General features: G+C 38.9%; 1 protein-coding gene across 1 annotated transcript in view; it reads right to left on the reverse strand.

Annotated features, from left to right (window-relative positions):
* dgkh (diacylglycerol kinase, eta) overlaps positions 1-16,027 on the reverse strand; it is a 205,358-nt gene that overhangs the window by 125,758 nt on the left and 63,573 nt on the right. Inside the window, exons 5-7 of the mRNA XM_076264201.1 lie at positions 9,011-9,115; positions 8,020-8,152; positions 5,926-6,032 (exon numbers count right to left, since the gene is read on the reverse strand). Coding sequence (XP_076120316.1) covers positions 5,926-6,032; positions 8,020-8,152; positions 9,011-9,115 — 345 coding nt within the window. The remainder of the gene's footprint in view (positions 1-5,925; positions 6,033-8,019; positions 8,153-9,010; positions 9,116-16,027) is intronic.

Consider the following 16,027-nt stretch of genomic DNA (forward strand, 5'->3'; position numbering starts at 1 on the left):
TTATTAAAACAACACTTCCCCATGATGTGCTGTCTCTCCTCTCGACTGATTATGTTGATTCTTGCCGCCGGCGCGAAAACTGAAAGTATTGTTTGCGCATACTCTAAGAAATTAGACTAGTGTTGTCACGATACCAAAATTATTGTTTCAATACCAATACCAAGTCAAGAATTACGATTTCAATACTTTTTCAATACTCCTTAAAAAATGTATTTGATATGGAGGCCCCCACCACCTTGACATCATCAGTAATATTGAATATAGTGTGATCATTCACACCAGTGGCCATCCTAGATTCTGCTTGACACATGCACAAACACACACGAAAAATTATGGCTTATATCATATGTTTCTATTTCATATATCTTGGAATTCATATGAAGTGTATATTTTATTAATAATGTATAGTATTTTATAGGACAGTTTTCACCTCACTGTGTGTTTGTTCACTGTTTGCTGAGTGTGTTTCACTAATTCACAGATTGGGATAAATGCAGAGACAATTTTAGTAAGTTTAGTAAGTATAGTAAGATTAATCGGACAATGTAAAGCACTACACATATTTTACATGACAAAGATTTTCATGTATTGATTCCCAAAAGTCCAAACTTTCAAATGATGTATAATATGAATATGCTACAACAATCTGAAGTATAAAAATGATTTAGAATGTTGGGGGGAGGTGGGTAAATGACCTGGGGCTGGAACATGTGCTGCATAACCCTGCGGCTGCCCTGTAAATGGTTATTGCATTCTGCAGGTGCAAAATACAATAGAATTTAAATGACAACTATCTATTTTATGATTTATGATATTTTTAAATACAAAATATTTTAATGATGTATAAAATAGTTTCCACTATAATTTTATATATTTACCTCTCATCGAGATTGTGCTCGTCAGTGTGCACCAGACTGCACCAGACTGTGATTGACAGTCAGATCTCATATAGCCCTGATTTGATTGGACCAGAAAAACCGGGAGCTATGGATTTTTGTAAAACAAATAACAGGCTCTAGGTGGAGGTAGAAGTGCAGTTTTTTTTCTAAAACCGGCTGATTTATGTTGTTCTGTCAGAGCATAGAGTCGGTTTCAGTGAATACAGTGGGCAGTGCTTCGACTTGGCCAGCTTCACTCGCGGTCCCGGGGGATCACGCGGTATCACGCGACTTTAATTTGTATTTTTCCAGTGAGACGCTGCAACAACCCAAACAACCGGTAGATGGCTCAAGTGAGCAGGGTGTCTCGTAAAAAGAAATGGAGCCTGGAAAACCCTACACAGACTTCACTACAGACTTTAGCAGACTGGTTTAGAAATAATGTAATAGCCAGAAATATGCCTGCCCTGCCCTAATAAAGAAATATTTGGTTAACTGCGAGTGAATCCCGTTTGCAGCCGTAGAGACGCAGGACAAATTAAACATTCTGGTTTTCTCCGAGTGCAACGATGATAGACAGACATCATTTGGACAAAATATAGAGCATATTAACCTCCGTTGCTCAGCCAAATGCCTTCCTGTTACGTCCTGTTATCACGGAGTTACAGGCGATAAACGATTTTTGATGTTCACAAGTTTACTTCATTAGGGACTGTTCGTTATTTATTTAAGGGGCTACCGGAGGAGTTTTGGGAGCATTAGTCCAAAAAGACGTGACCCTCCCTCGCCAGCAATACATTTTTCTATGACCCTCCAAAGTGATTATGAAAAAATCACTGTTCTTTTTCCGGGTTTATCACGTACTATATTTTAACGTTTTCACATATTTGGCCATAAGCCGTTTATCATAGGCTATCACGAAACCAAACTACAAAGGCGAACACTTTAACAGGGGGAATTAATTGGGCATGAATCATGAACGCTATTTCGCTACCTTAGAATAATAAGGTTCTATCTGCGTTTTGAGTAGGTACAACCGGGACGATTGAAACGGGGGACGAATGAAACATTCCGGTTTTCTCCGAGTGCAACGATGATAGACAGTCATCATTTGGACAAAACATGGAGCATATTAACCTCTGTTGCATTTGCATACATTTGACAAAGGACAGATGTATGTTGCTAGTGACAAAATATTAACTTTCAGTGTTTTACGATGTCTTTGTCATGGGGAAGTGTTTTTCCCCATGCATTTATTCTAGGTTACTGTCAGTGACTGCCGTGAGACTAACTAACTAACCACCCGATTCACGTTGGCTGGGGGCAAGGGGGGCCATCAGACATTTGTGCCCAGTTAATCCGGCCCTGCCCCCAAAAAATCACACCTTCCCACCTCTGACAGCTTAAAAGAAGTCAAGAGGACTCCTTACTCACAGACCTATATCACAAACCTGCGGTATTTTGCCGTGTTTTGAAATCCTATGCAGCTACAGGAGCTTCCAATCGTGGGGAAGCAATTTTGCATTGTAGGCATAACTAACATGCAATAACGCCGCCAACAACAAACAAAACTAGGCTAATCATTGTCAACATGTAAATTAAATGTAACATTATTGTGAATCAAATTAAAATGTTCTCTTTTGCAAACGTAGGCATAGTAACAGAATAATTTAATAATGTTACAAAGATACTACATCAATCCGTATGTTTCATTAGGCTACTAGGCTATTTGTTTTGCCTTGATTCATTTAGGCTAGGCCTTTTTATTCAGGGGCCGTATTCACAAAGAATTTTAAGGCTAAAAGTAGCTCCTAACTGGCGAATTTAGGAGCAACTCCTAAAAATAATGGGCGTGTCACTCCTAACTTTAGGACTCCTAATTTTTTCACAAAAAATAATTCACGAAGCATTTTAGACCTAAAAGTAGCACCTAAGTCTGGGACAGCTTAAGTCGAGAGGACTCCTAACTCACTAAGACCTATTCATAAACAGCTTTTTTGTGGCATTTTACGTTGCGATGTTTTGAAATGCGTAGCCTATTCGCAACAGGAGCTTCCAATCGCGAGGGAACAATTTTGCATTCATAAAAGGGATGCAATAACGCCACCAACAACAACCAAAACTACTCATTGTTAACATGTAAATGAAATGTAATGTTTCATTGTGAATCAAATTAAAATGTTCTCCTCTTTGCAAACGTAGCCTAGGGATATGGTGACAGATTAATTTAATAATGTTGCAAAGGTAGGCTACTGCATCAATCCATAGGCCTATGTTTCATTAGGCTACTAGGCTATTTGTTTTGCCTTACTCTTTATTCATTTAGGCTAGGCCTTTTTATTCAGTTATTAATCATCTTCCGTCCTTCGCACTACTTGTGTAGCGCACGCATTCTCCGACCTGTCACCTGTCAGTCATCATCGGAAGAGAGGTGTTTGGAATTCCCGCGTTACAATCGTCAGCCAATCAAGGTGGTCACTTCAGTCAAGCTCGTGCATGAGTAATGACGTCATCCATAGCCACGAAGACTCCTAGTTTAGGAGTTGTCTGAAAGGCTTTGTGAATAACTCCAAGCTAAAATCTTTAAGTGTGATTTAGGAGTAGCCTACTCCTAGTAGTAGGCTAAGATAAAAGCCTTTGTGATTAGCCTACGGCCCCAGTTATTCATCATCTTCCGTCCTTGTGTAGCGCACGCATTCTGAGACCTGTCACCTGTCACTCATCATCGTAAGGGAGGTGTTTGGAATCATGCCCGCGTTACAATCATCAGCCAATCAGCCAATCAAGGTGGTCACGCTTGCCCATTTACCCAAATTAATGGTCGAATATTACTGATGATCATTGTTATTTAAGAACATGCAGTGTGCGTAGGGTACCAAAAACATCTTGCTCGTAAAAAAGCATCATAACGCACATTCTGGCGGGTCTGTTATTTACTGTAGGCTGCGCAAACCACATGCCTTTATTTTGGGCAAGCCTGCATTCATTCATTCATTCATTCAACCTTTATTTATTCTCGGAGGGTCATTGAGGGAAGCCCTCATTTTCAATGAAGCCGAGATTACAGAAGCGAAGCAAAGCGCTCCACAAACAAGACAACATTCGAGGCCTTCTGTTGAAGAATTTTATATAAAGCCTGCGCTGACAGTAATCCTCCTGCCCCTGATAGGCCTACCACAGCTGTGGATAGTGTGGAATGTTCAAGTAATAACACAATCCAATGTGTGTCTCAATTGTCCCCCGCTGACCACCTCACACATTTCTCTAGATTTTGCAACGAACTTACATGACACAATGCCATAAAATATGCCAGTTTTAGGACACAGAATAATGTTTGTAATGATACCAGGTAGGCCAGGTATTGTCGAAGGTGCATGGTGAAGTGAAATTCTTACTTTGGAAAACAAACATTTGCCGATATCATCGCCGATCATCAGAATATTGCAACAGATTCTGTGTTCTGGACTGCAGGTAACTTTTATTTCATTCCCCACTTTGATCAAGGGGCATGACTGATGATAGTGGAGATAACGTGTTATCCCGAGGCTTTTGCAAGTTAGCATCTTCGACGGTAGTCTATTAAAAATATAAGTTTTCGATGTCCCAAACGGAGAGCCATACTTTATTGTTTTTAACGATCTCTATGCTACTCACAAAAATGTAGGCATGGGGACATGATGAAGTAGGCTATCCAACTGTCGTGTGTTAAATTATTGTGATTACGAGCCAGTGGTTTTCAAACATTATGCGTGACTCGGACATCTAACTAAATGCAACAGGCTCATATCGTCCTCGCATTCGCAAAATGAGGACCAGTGTTTTGTCAAATTGCAAATAGCTATTCGTTTTAACAATTTTTTAATGATAGTATGAAGTGCTTTTTGTATAGGCTACTATCGTAATCTTGGAATATGGGGAGGGAAGTGGCGCGTCTGCAGTCAGCCAAATATAAATGTAATTCTGCGGCATAAAGCAGATGTATTTGTTTATTGTACAGAAAAACAAAAATGACATGTCAAGCAGTCAATTGACTACACTGCAGTCAAGAAGTAGGGCAAATTAATTTACGAAACCAAAACGTGGGTCATAGTTGTCTAAGCCTCTATTGCGTAGCCTGTTAAAAACGTCGCCAGATAGTATTAAATCGGCAACAACATTGTTTTCTGCAGAAGCCTACCCAAGGCTACAGATTAATTCTGAACAGTTATTTCTCTACTGGCTCAATTATCACACCACTGTTTTGATTTGCGTAGCGTTAACCCCAACACTGACAATAATCTAGACAGCAAATTTCGATTTCGATTTTCGCTACCACCGTGTAGTCAAGCCTTAAGCCATACCCAAGTAGCCTAAATCGAGGTAATGTTTAATTATGCATGATTTATTTTGTTATTGAATTCGTAGGATGGGATTTCTCTCGGCAAGTCTCCTGCTTTATCAGTAGGGACGGCAGGCAGAGTGATGTACAGTGGCAGAGCGACGCACAGTGGCTGAAAGTGGTACTAAAGCTTCACGCAGCTTCACGCCGCGTAATGCGCGAATGAAGTGGTCATTTGAAAGCGATGCCCACTGTATGATCAAAAAAATCTTGCCAACTGCAGCTTTAATATAACAACTCATTTATTCTCCTGCAGCAGTGCTTTCACTTCAAAACATGTATCATATTCGGTAATCAGTCTTGCTCAGGTAGTGTATAATATACGGTAGAAATAAAAGATGGTGCCCTTAGCCTCAATTTGTGTGCACCCGGCCCTGCAGTATCATGCCCTTTTATAGGGATTGAGAGGGCGTTTACCTATGCTAATTAAGAACAACTGGCACACCCTGTCAACTTAGAAAGAAATGGGATTCAGCATGATAAGAACGAAAACTGCAAATGATTCTGAGGTTTAAGAACACCTTCGTGAATCTGCTTAAGAGTTAGGAGTCATAGGACAGTTAAGAAAATTCTTAGGAATATATTGGTGAATGAGGTCCTATGTTCTGTGCATAGACAATGGCTTTTCTGCTAAATGGTGGACTGCATATTTTTCATAGTACTACTTACCCCATCCTCATCCTCGATGATATCTTTCCCAATCGAAGCCAAGGTTGTCCATTTACAGTTATTAGTGGCCCTCACAGCACACCTCTTGTGGGCTTTAAATTTACATACTGTAAGGGGGAAAAGCAGTGTTTAAAATTTGATTTATACAATATATAAATAAGAACTTGAAGGTGGGGAGGGGGTTAAGTTAAGCCACCACCTGTGTCTTGTAAACTATAAAAAAATCTCAAGTGACCCTGCATTTTATTTGATTTTACTATATGTATATGTTCATATATATTTAGTTGAAGGGATGGGTTTTTAAAATACAATTTAATTTATTAAATTGTTTTCTTAAACCATAGTTTTGTAAAAATCAGTTTTAGTTAGCCTACTGCAGTGCAAATGAGTTAAATGCCACCTTAGTCATATGCTACAATGTTGCTATGCTCTGAATGTCTGTCAGATCGCTAATTTGTAGCTCTCTTGCAACGTGACAGTAAATTTAACCTCACACCGAGGTTTGGCAAATTAATATACAAGTAAGATACGCCCAAACCTGGAGCTACTTCATATGTGCACAATTATCAGAAAAACACTTAATCACAATAGGAAATTTAACCCAGCAGTGGTATAACAATGAATAACTGCACAATGCTTCATATTTTAACAGCTGTCATTCCTCATAAAGAAAACAGATATGGGCTCCATACTCCTCCTGTGCTAGTAGCCATAGTTTTTTCTTTTTTTTATCAACTAACAATCAATGTATATAAAATTGAGCAACATACACCCAATTATTTTGCTGGCCAGCTTCAGTGAGAAATGGTTAAACTTGCCCTACTCTTACCTCGCGATATTGACGTGGCATTAAATCTAGCTTTATCTTCTGCGTTATGCATATCACAGTTCAGAAAAAAAAACATATTGCAGTGTGAACATATAAATAAGCTCACACAACCATACAACACCCAAACACACACAATGTTTTTTTTTCTCTCTCTCACAGACACACACACAAAACACACAGTTTTCATCTCTATGTGAATGAGATCCAATAGGCTAATGGCTAGCAGTTCATAGTTGATTTCCTCTAAATTGCATTGCAGGTTTAATTGGACTAAGTATACTCATCTTGCTGGGTCTATAGAGAAAAAAAAAATAACACACTCGTTGTGTGCCCACCTCTTGAGCAATGACCTACATGCCACATAAGAGTTACATTCTACTACAGCTAATCAAATATCAGATGTATGCAACCAAATGTAGCATTCACTCTAAAACATACTGTAACCTCTATTGAAAACAAACCTCTATTGACATATAACCTTGGAAGGTTACAGGAGACTATACTTCTATATCAGATTCATCAATCCTGCAGGTACAAAAAAGTACCAATAGATAAATCTGTGATTAATCTTATCCTATGCATAGTAGCTACTTTAAAGCAACATTATGCACGTTTCTTGCATCATAGTCCTTACAGTACAAGTCAAGACTCGCCACTCGGCAATCATGCTGGCAACACCTCTGAAAAGCTATTTCGGGCTAGTGGCATCGGCTGCCTACCTAAATGGATCTTTAAAACTACATAGGATTGTCAAACAGACATTTGAGGTACACCACATGAATCAATCAAATGTCAAAGGTGTGACCAGTTCATGAAAATGTCGTCAGCACGCTCACAGCAATCCAAACTATTGTCATCTTTCTCTTATTTCATCTATCATAGTTGATAGAACAGAACAGGGGACTGTTTCACAAAGCTATTTTAGACTGATCTGTAATGTTAGGCCAGTCTTAATTTTGCTCATAAACACACTAAACTTACCATGACTTTCTTCCTTATCCAGTCTATACATCCTTTTACATCCTTAATTTCTCCTTTTAGGCAAACCATATTGAGTAGACTTGCTTGCCTTTGTAAACGTTTGAAATCAACAATAATTTTAGGAGGACCATGTCAATTCTAAACCACAATTTAATGACAACTGTCTGCACAACTATGTACAAAATTAGCACACACCAGTAGAGCAATTGTATATTCTTACAGATTCCTTTACATTGAAAGGCATGAAAAGAGAATAATTCAGAGGGTGACATACGAGCACCTACCTTCACATGAGAGACCATGGGATGTGACTCCAGAAAGACTATCCCTACAGACATTGCAGAAGGTGGGACGGGCATGGGAGCAGGCATACCAGTTGTGCATCCCTGAGAAATGTTCCACATTAAACTGTGCCGTCTAGACAAGGAGAGGTTAAAACAAATTGGCGACATCAGGATAAGACTTTGTAGCCCATAAAAAGAAGCACTTTATAGTATATACATTGCTTTCACCACACTCTGCAGGCTGACAATATGCATCCCTCTTCCTACAAAGATTCTTGTCTGTAGTGTCCTTGTAACTGCCATTTCAACAACTGGAGTTATTCTTCTTCAAAAAATCATTGTTCAATTAATCAATATCTGATCAACATCAGATCACCATATATGTCCTCACTGTTTTGGAACTGAAGCATTTTGGGGCTGAGGGGTGTGGTATTGCAGGTTAAGGTAGACAGTCTTATATCATATTTTTTGCCCTCTCAGACAAATCAAAGCAATTATTTTCAATAGAGTAACATCCAAATTCAGGATTGTCCCTGAAGTAAACCTTTTCACCATCAAGTATTCAAAGAAATAAAGAAGCAGTAAATTAGTATTAATGATTAAAAAACAATGATTTGCCATTTGTCTATTAACACTTGCAGAGCCTTCCATATATTACAGTAATCTAAAGCATCTTATATTATTAAAACACTCTCGAAACTGCAGCTTTCATGTAACTGATTTTTGACAGTACAGACTGATATAACAGCATGTTCATTCTGTTGGCTCACTCTAAAATGCCATAATCATTGAAGACAAAAACACTAAAGGTCAACTAAAAGAAAAGAGATAACTTTAACCATGCTTTTGAAATAACACACAATTGCACATCATTATCTTTATTGCAGACCTGAGCTAGGTATCATGACCTCTTTCTCATAAACACGTCACTCAAAATAAGGCAACCAACTAAGGTATGCTCCAGACTAAAAAAGTAAACAATGGAGCTTACCTCATAATGGTCTCGGGACTGGACTGATTTCAAAGAACTGATCCAGTCCTCCATTTCTTTTCGGTTTTCAGCACACAGAATGAGCCTTCGAAACGGTGTGATAACCTAAAGCAGAAAAGAAGGCAAGACATCCATTGATCAGGATGGCTCACTCTGCTGCCTGCCTGCGGAATGTGAGGACTACAGACGATTCCCTTTATTTAAGGCACGAAGCAGACAAACCCCCCCCTTTCTCCTCCTCCCACTCACCCCCTCCCTCTTGCAGCCCTCTCCATCTCTGCGCCTGTTTGACAGAGATCTGGACTGACAGGCTGAATGCCTTCGAAAATTATAAAAGCGGGTTCAATCAAAGACTCTGCACTGCAAAGCTCTTGAGAGACAATCCAGTCTTTTAAGTACATTATAAATTTATTGCTATTTATCTTTGAATCCGTTTCCCTCACCCATCCAAAAGCTCTGTGAGATACATACCCACCTGTCAGTTCCATAATTGGTTTTCTAGACTGAAAAGTTACACAGAGAACCACCAGTACTGCAAGAACCTCTAATTAGAAAGCCAAAAACACCCCAACCTCTTCATCCACATGGGATTATATTATCCAGACATTTCTCCACTGGCAATTCACGGCTTATTTACGCTCTTTATTCAAATATCACATAAAATAACTTGCATTTAAACTCGTTCTCGTTAAAGTTCTGACATATTTCATGTGAATACAGAAAGTTTAAAAGAGTGAGCAGAGAACAAAGGTTTATTTGCTGATTATATTAAATAACCATCCCACAGCAACAACTACACACAGACTTGACGGTTGCATGCTCAGTTAGTTTGTTTCTTAGCTGATTGGAAACATGAAACAGTTTTGTTTCAGAGCTAGATGACTGCTTGCCAATACGCTTGCCAACTGAAGGTTTGATATATTTCACTAAAAAGAACAACAAACAACTGTTTGATGGCAGAGATTGAGCCATTCTGAAGCTAACAGAGGAGAGACAGAGAAAACAGAAATGTCATTGGACAGACACTACACTACTGCATGATATGGTGGTCAGTGTGAGGACATTTGTACACAGTAAAGGCCAATATAAAAATGGTGCAAAGATAAACTATGAATCCACTATGAAATTCACAAAGAAAAACACTACTTCTTCTGCACGTCGCTGCTTTATTCAGCATAGGCTGATTAACAAGTAAACAGGAATATTCCGTTTCTGCTTCACATGGAAACATCTTATTATGAATATTGCCATAACCAGAATATGGTCCTTAATCAGAATATGGTGTGCATGGAAACATACTCAGGGCCAGATGTACAGTACTAATGCTTTTGCGCCCACTTCAGGCGTATTTGTTTCGCAACGTGCACGTAAAAACATGGAGAGGTATGTACAAACAGGCCACACTTAGGTAAAACCGCAGACTGCCTGTCGCAGGAGCTGAAAATGGCAAATTGTGCTTTCACGTGTCAAGCATATGCATTCAGAGGAGGGTCAGGGGAAAGTGGGAGTTTTATGTTAAAAGATGGGAGAAGCGCCTAATTTAGGTATTCCCCTGTATGTATGAAAACTGCCCATGAAAGCACACATCTATAAGCATGTGTTAATCCAAATTACGGTTAAAATTGTCAATAAGAGGAACTTTCAAAGACAACAGAATCGCTATTTAGAGCACCAGTTTTGTGTCCACTTACACTTGCACTTGTGTGCACTTAATCAAAAGCAACCCTAACTTTCGTTGGCCTTTCAAATGTCTTACTTTTACTTTCAAGTTATCCACTTAAACTTTCCTACTGTCTAGATTTGACCAATCTTCCATAGCATACGTGCACAAGTAGTTTGATATTCATTATCTCCCTGCTTGTTGCTTCTTTTTAATGTTGTCATCAGTTAACTTCATTCAACTGCACTTTTATGTATGCCGTTTAGTTGTTGATATTCGTAAATTGGGGTAGGGGGCGAAGAAAGGCGCAGATTACCCGATGAACTGAAAGTTTGATAAATAAATACCACATAAACTTGGGTATCACAGCGTTCACTTTCTGCGGTTTATCCATGATGCTGATAACGCTACATTTGCAAATGTACATCTGGCCCTCAATGTCTCAATGAGTTCAGTCTGGTAGACAACGAAAGCCTTCGAAAGACAGTTCTAAATCTGAACTACTCCACTTGCTACTTAGATACTGCCAACATTTTTTTTTAATTTCTTTCATTTAATGGCAGCTGATGCTTCAAATTGTAAATGCATCCTTGCAGTATGGCTCATTCCCCAAATCATTGAAAACAGCACTTGTAAAGCCCTTTCTTAACCCTTAGAACCGTAAGCTGTTTTTAGGGCATTTTCACTACCTTTATTCATAAGGATTTATTCTGGTCATTGTAAGTGCCACACACATATATTATATATAGTTTTTTTCAGGAGAGTCTAGGCTATTCAGATCTGCCATCATTTCATGTATTAATACTAGCATTGATTTTATTTTGATTTTTAAAGAATTAAAATATAAAAAGTGTATTATAAAAATTCTTATATTTCAACATGTATCTCACCACAGCAAGCTCACAGCTCTACATGCATTTCATGTGTGTGTAGGGCAGACTGTCCTGAATCGGGCAATATAATTGCCATGTTGGAGGGATACTCTGGGGCTGAGCAATTTACAGAAATATTTGCTGTGTGATTTACGGAAATAAATGGCATTTTTTATTTAGTGATGAAAAATGACCTTTCTGCGCTCCATATCGGTGACACGAACTGATCTGACCTGACTTGACCCGAGGTTGCGTGTTAGGCAAAAAAGGTGTTTATTTGTTGAACAAATTGGGATGCAATGTGAGCCTTGAATTGGATGCCATGCAGGACTTTGCTAGGATCTCAAAACCGGAATATGAACATGCTTTGCCATAGAGAAACACATGATAGCATTGGATTATAAACATGCTTTGCCACAAGAACAGACAAAAACGTGGGGTAAGTCCAGCTATATGAAGTTATTATTTTGTGTCACTTCGTCTGTTATATAACCCAGAAGGATGTACTTGGTATCAAATGATAGCTCTGAGTCTCCTCTTTCATCTGACATGCGTGGCATATCTATGCGATCACGGGTCCGCGAGTAATTCAAACGAGAGTAATGAGTGTGCTGCGTTGGTTTGTGTACATGACGTTATTATTTTGCAGTCATTTCGTCTGGTTTTATAAGCCAGAAGGATCGATAAACATGGTACCAATGGATAGCCCTGTGTCCCCTCTTTCATCTGATATGCTTGCCATATCGATGCGATCACGGGTTCGCGAGTTATTCAAACTAGAGTAATGTGTGTGCAGGTGAACGCAGAGAAGTATAGACTGTAAATATGATGCAATTTGATTTAATTTCATGATTTTTTTTAATTTTCATACTTGATCGTACAGACAAGTGTGTAGTCTCGTTGGAAAGCCCCACTTCTGTTCTGTCGTGCAATAAAGATTTCATCTCGCTGCGATGAACAGTTTCGGAGCAATGTAACAGAGAAGAAAGGGTGTGTTTTTTGACGCACTTTGCGTCAATCGGGTTCTAAGGGTTAAGGAAGAACATCTGGACACCTGTTCTTAACAACTATAGACACTAACTTATCTTTCATCGGCAAATTCTTGAGACAATAGCTTTTAATCAATTGACTGACTTTTTAACTGCAAATTGCTGTCTTGACTATGTTCAATCTGGTTTACGGGCCCATCACAGCACTGAGACAGCTGTGCTCTCATCAAGGTCTCAAATGACATACGTCTTAATAACGACTCGGGAAAAACATCAGTATTAGTATCATAGGACCTCAGCGCAGCTTTTGATACAGTTGATCATGCTTTATAATACATGTAAATAATAAGTGTATTCAAACTCCTTTGATTATTGTTTTAGAAGCATTTTCAGAGACCACTAGCTCTCTTAAAACCTGTTAACGGACAGTGTTCCTACATTGAATCTTCATGTCGTTTTATGCAATATTAGTAGTGCAGATGTATAGTCTATCTTATACACAACCATTGAACCAACACAGTAAATGCAAATTAGAGACTTTTATGTAATTATTCCATATTTTGGGTAGTCATTCTATATCAGAACACCTGACATACAATCCAAATAGTCTACAAGAAACCTCAGTGTTACCTTTCATTTGAGACCAAGATTATGATTCTACACCAAGAGGTTGCTACATAGTAAGGCTTTTATTGTCAGTATGCATTTTGGGTAACCAAAAGTCCTATGGGGAGTTTCCATAGGGCATTTTGCAAAACGCATGAGCATACCTTGGTAAATAATGGTCTAAAGTACTCGTTTTTCATTCTATATGGATTTACTTTTGCATAAAGCTTCACAAGACCTGGTGCTAGGGCTCAGTTGTGTTTCTAAGTCCACTCAAGTGACCTAGAGGGCTGAATTGTGGTCAGTTCAGAGATGCTTGCAATCCGGCAGGAAGAAAAAACTATATTCTAGCCTCTGTAGCCCTGTGTTAGTATAGAGTGTGCAAGTGACGCCACTTCCACTTGCCTCCATGGGACCTATCTTTCAAAAAATTTTGAACGCCAGTCTATGGCGAAAAATAAATTATTTTCTGGTCCCGGTTGACTTGTGCCTTGAATTACCCATATGATGTTTGTCAATTTTAAAGACAAATTTTCATGTAAAGACATTTGCCGTTTGTTTCGTAACTATTGAATTACAACATTGTGAAAGATCGTAATTCCAACGACTACAAACCCATCAGTCGCGCTAGTGACGTTAGCTCATTCACAGTCACACTAGATGTACAAGCATACCAGCAACATGTCTTAATTGGGCTTTCCTTGCCGATGAAAATACCATGAGTCAGAGGATTAAACACATCAGGTAAGTTGTATTCGTCCATAGACTGTACATTACATACTGTTAAGTGACAGCAGGCAGCAAGATGCAACCGTTAACTAGCATAACAGCTATCAGCTAGCTTCTAATCTTATCGTTTCATTACGTTGGTGACGTACATCGTTCGAGACGAGAGATGTAGTCCACTGAGTGGATTCGTACAAAACCAACATAACTTTTGAAGTCTATCGAACAACAGTACTTTCTTGACGTGAAAAATTATCTTTTAAATTCACACACATCATATGTAAAATTCGTGGCACAATTCAAACTGGACCAAAAAATAATTGTTATCTCTCCATTAACTCCCGTTCATATTTTTTTTAAAGACAGGTCCCTTGTAGCGGAAGTAAAACGGAAGTCACTGGCACACTCTATATCACACAGTTATTCTGGGGCTCGTTTCTAGAAAGCGTCGTTTGCTAACTTGCGTCGCAACCTTGGTAGTTTGCTCCATCGTTCTTGGATTTGGTGTTTCTAGAAAAGGGAGTTTGAACTCTCAATCTCAAACAAGGACGCAAAGTTTGGTCGTTTGAACTACTTCCCCCTGGGCAGTCGCACTTGTGTCGTTCCTTGGTAGTTCCAGTTGGTGTCCGGAGCGCCTAACCAAAAAAAATATGAAGTGGATGTTTATCTCGTGATTCAATGATTGATCTGTCCTGTAGCTTTATTTTGATTTAAGAGACTGACTCCCCTACTTGGCTCATTCTTGCTATTTATGTTAATTCGAGTATTGCCTTGTTTTTGACTGATGTCTTATTGGTCTCTTGATGTAGAGTAAATAAATATGTATGGTCAAAGCCTATTGTTATGTTTCGTATGCCTACTCTTACTCAGAGGTGAAAAGAAAAGATTGGATGCGAACTACGGCTGAGCGTGCAGTGCACCAACGTGCTGCCGTTAAGCCACGAGACAGGTGATAAAGTTTGCGATACCCAGACATTCGTCCAGGCTATATATTTTTTCCAACATAGATATTTAAAACAAATAATGACTCATATTGGTCGGCTTATTTTAACTGTTTTATATGCTTGCAATAGGTTTAGGTTTTTGCTGATGGCAATGACAATGCCAGCATTAATCACTCGATTTAAATTAGAAAAATGACGACATAGGCCGTGACAGAAAATGTCTAGGGGGTGGGGTATTACACGTTGTCACTGTTTCCACCAATGATATGTATTGCTGCATCATCAACAATGTTGTTGGAACTATAGTGTTCGAACGTCGGAGGTAGCGAATTGCGACACAGGTACGATGCTTCCTGGAAACAGGTGTAACAATGTCGTTGTTTGGTCGCAAGTTGCGTCGTACCACAGTGGTTGAGCAACGTCGTTGCTAACTTTTCTAGAAACCACCCCCTGATGGTCTCTACTGAAACTACTGTGTCTGAGCTTCCCAAAGAGGTCAAGCATTTGATGGTAGACCAAACTGGGTGAGAACAGTGGCCTCTAGAGTAGGAACAGTGCAATTTCGGGGGAAAAGCCTAGAGATGGCCTGTACTTAAAAGTGTTAAAGTTGGCTAGTAACTTAAACTTATTTCGACTACATAGCTACTATTAACAACATCTACTGTGTCCAAAAATGTAGCCTAAGCCAGATAGTCTGATTATGATTTAAATAAATATTCAGAGACCACCAGCCCTCCTAAAAGTAGTAACGGAAATTATCCCATTCATTTGCTTTATTTCATAACATGCTAATCGTGATTTATATGCTAACACATCTAAAGCATTATTTAACATTTTAACTCCACAGTATTTACATGAATCATTCAGCACAACATTGCTAACATTTGTTATCTTGGTTATTTACAGATAAGTTAATGAAGCTTAGTTCCAAAAGTTAACGTTAGTATAACTAGAGCCATTTGGACAACAGCTCAATCATGTACGATTGCCAAAGTACAAAAACTAGCACATAACAGGCCAATGAACTCAGCGACATGATGTACAACGCAGCTAGAAGTTAACGTTACACTAACGTTTTCTAATGTTCTAACATTATGTTACAGATGTTAAAGATAGCGTTCAAAAACATTATTGACTTAGACTACCTTAGAACAGATGTAGACATCCTCATTAATTGTATCCACGTTTAGTTGGTGTTGTGTTCTACCGCATAACTTTGA

This window comes from Alosa pseudoharengus, unplaced genomic scaffold (genome assembly GCF_046254945.1).
Source record: "Alosa pseudoharengus isolate Yale_2024_CS ecotype anadromous, Long Island Sound unplaced genomic scaffold, YU_APseudo_1.1 YU_APseudo_1.1_scf_3, whole genome shotgun sequence".
In the NCBI taxonomy this organism is placed as follows: domain Eukaryota; kingdom Metazoa; phylum Chordata; class Actinopteri; order Clupeiformes; family Clupeidae; genus Alosa; species Alosa pseudoharengus.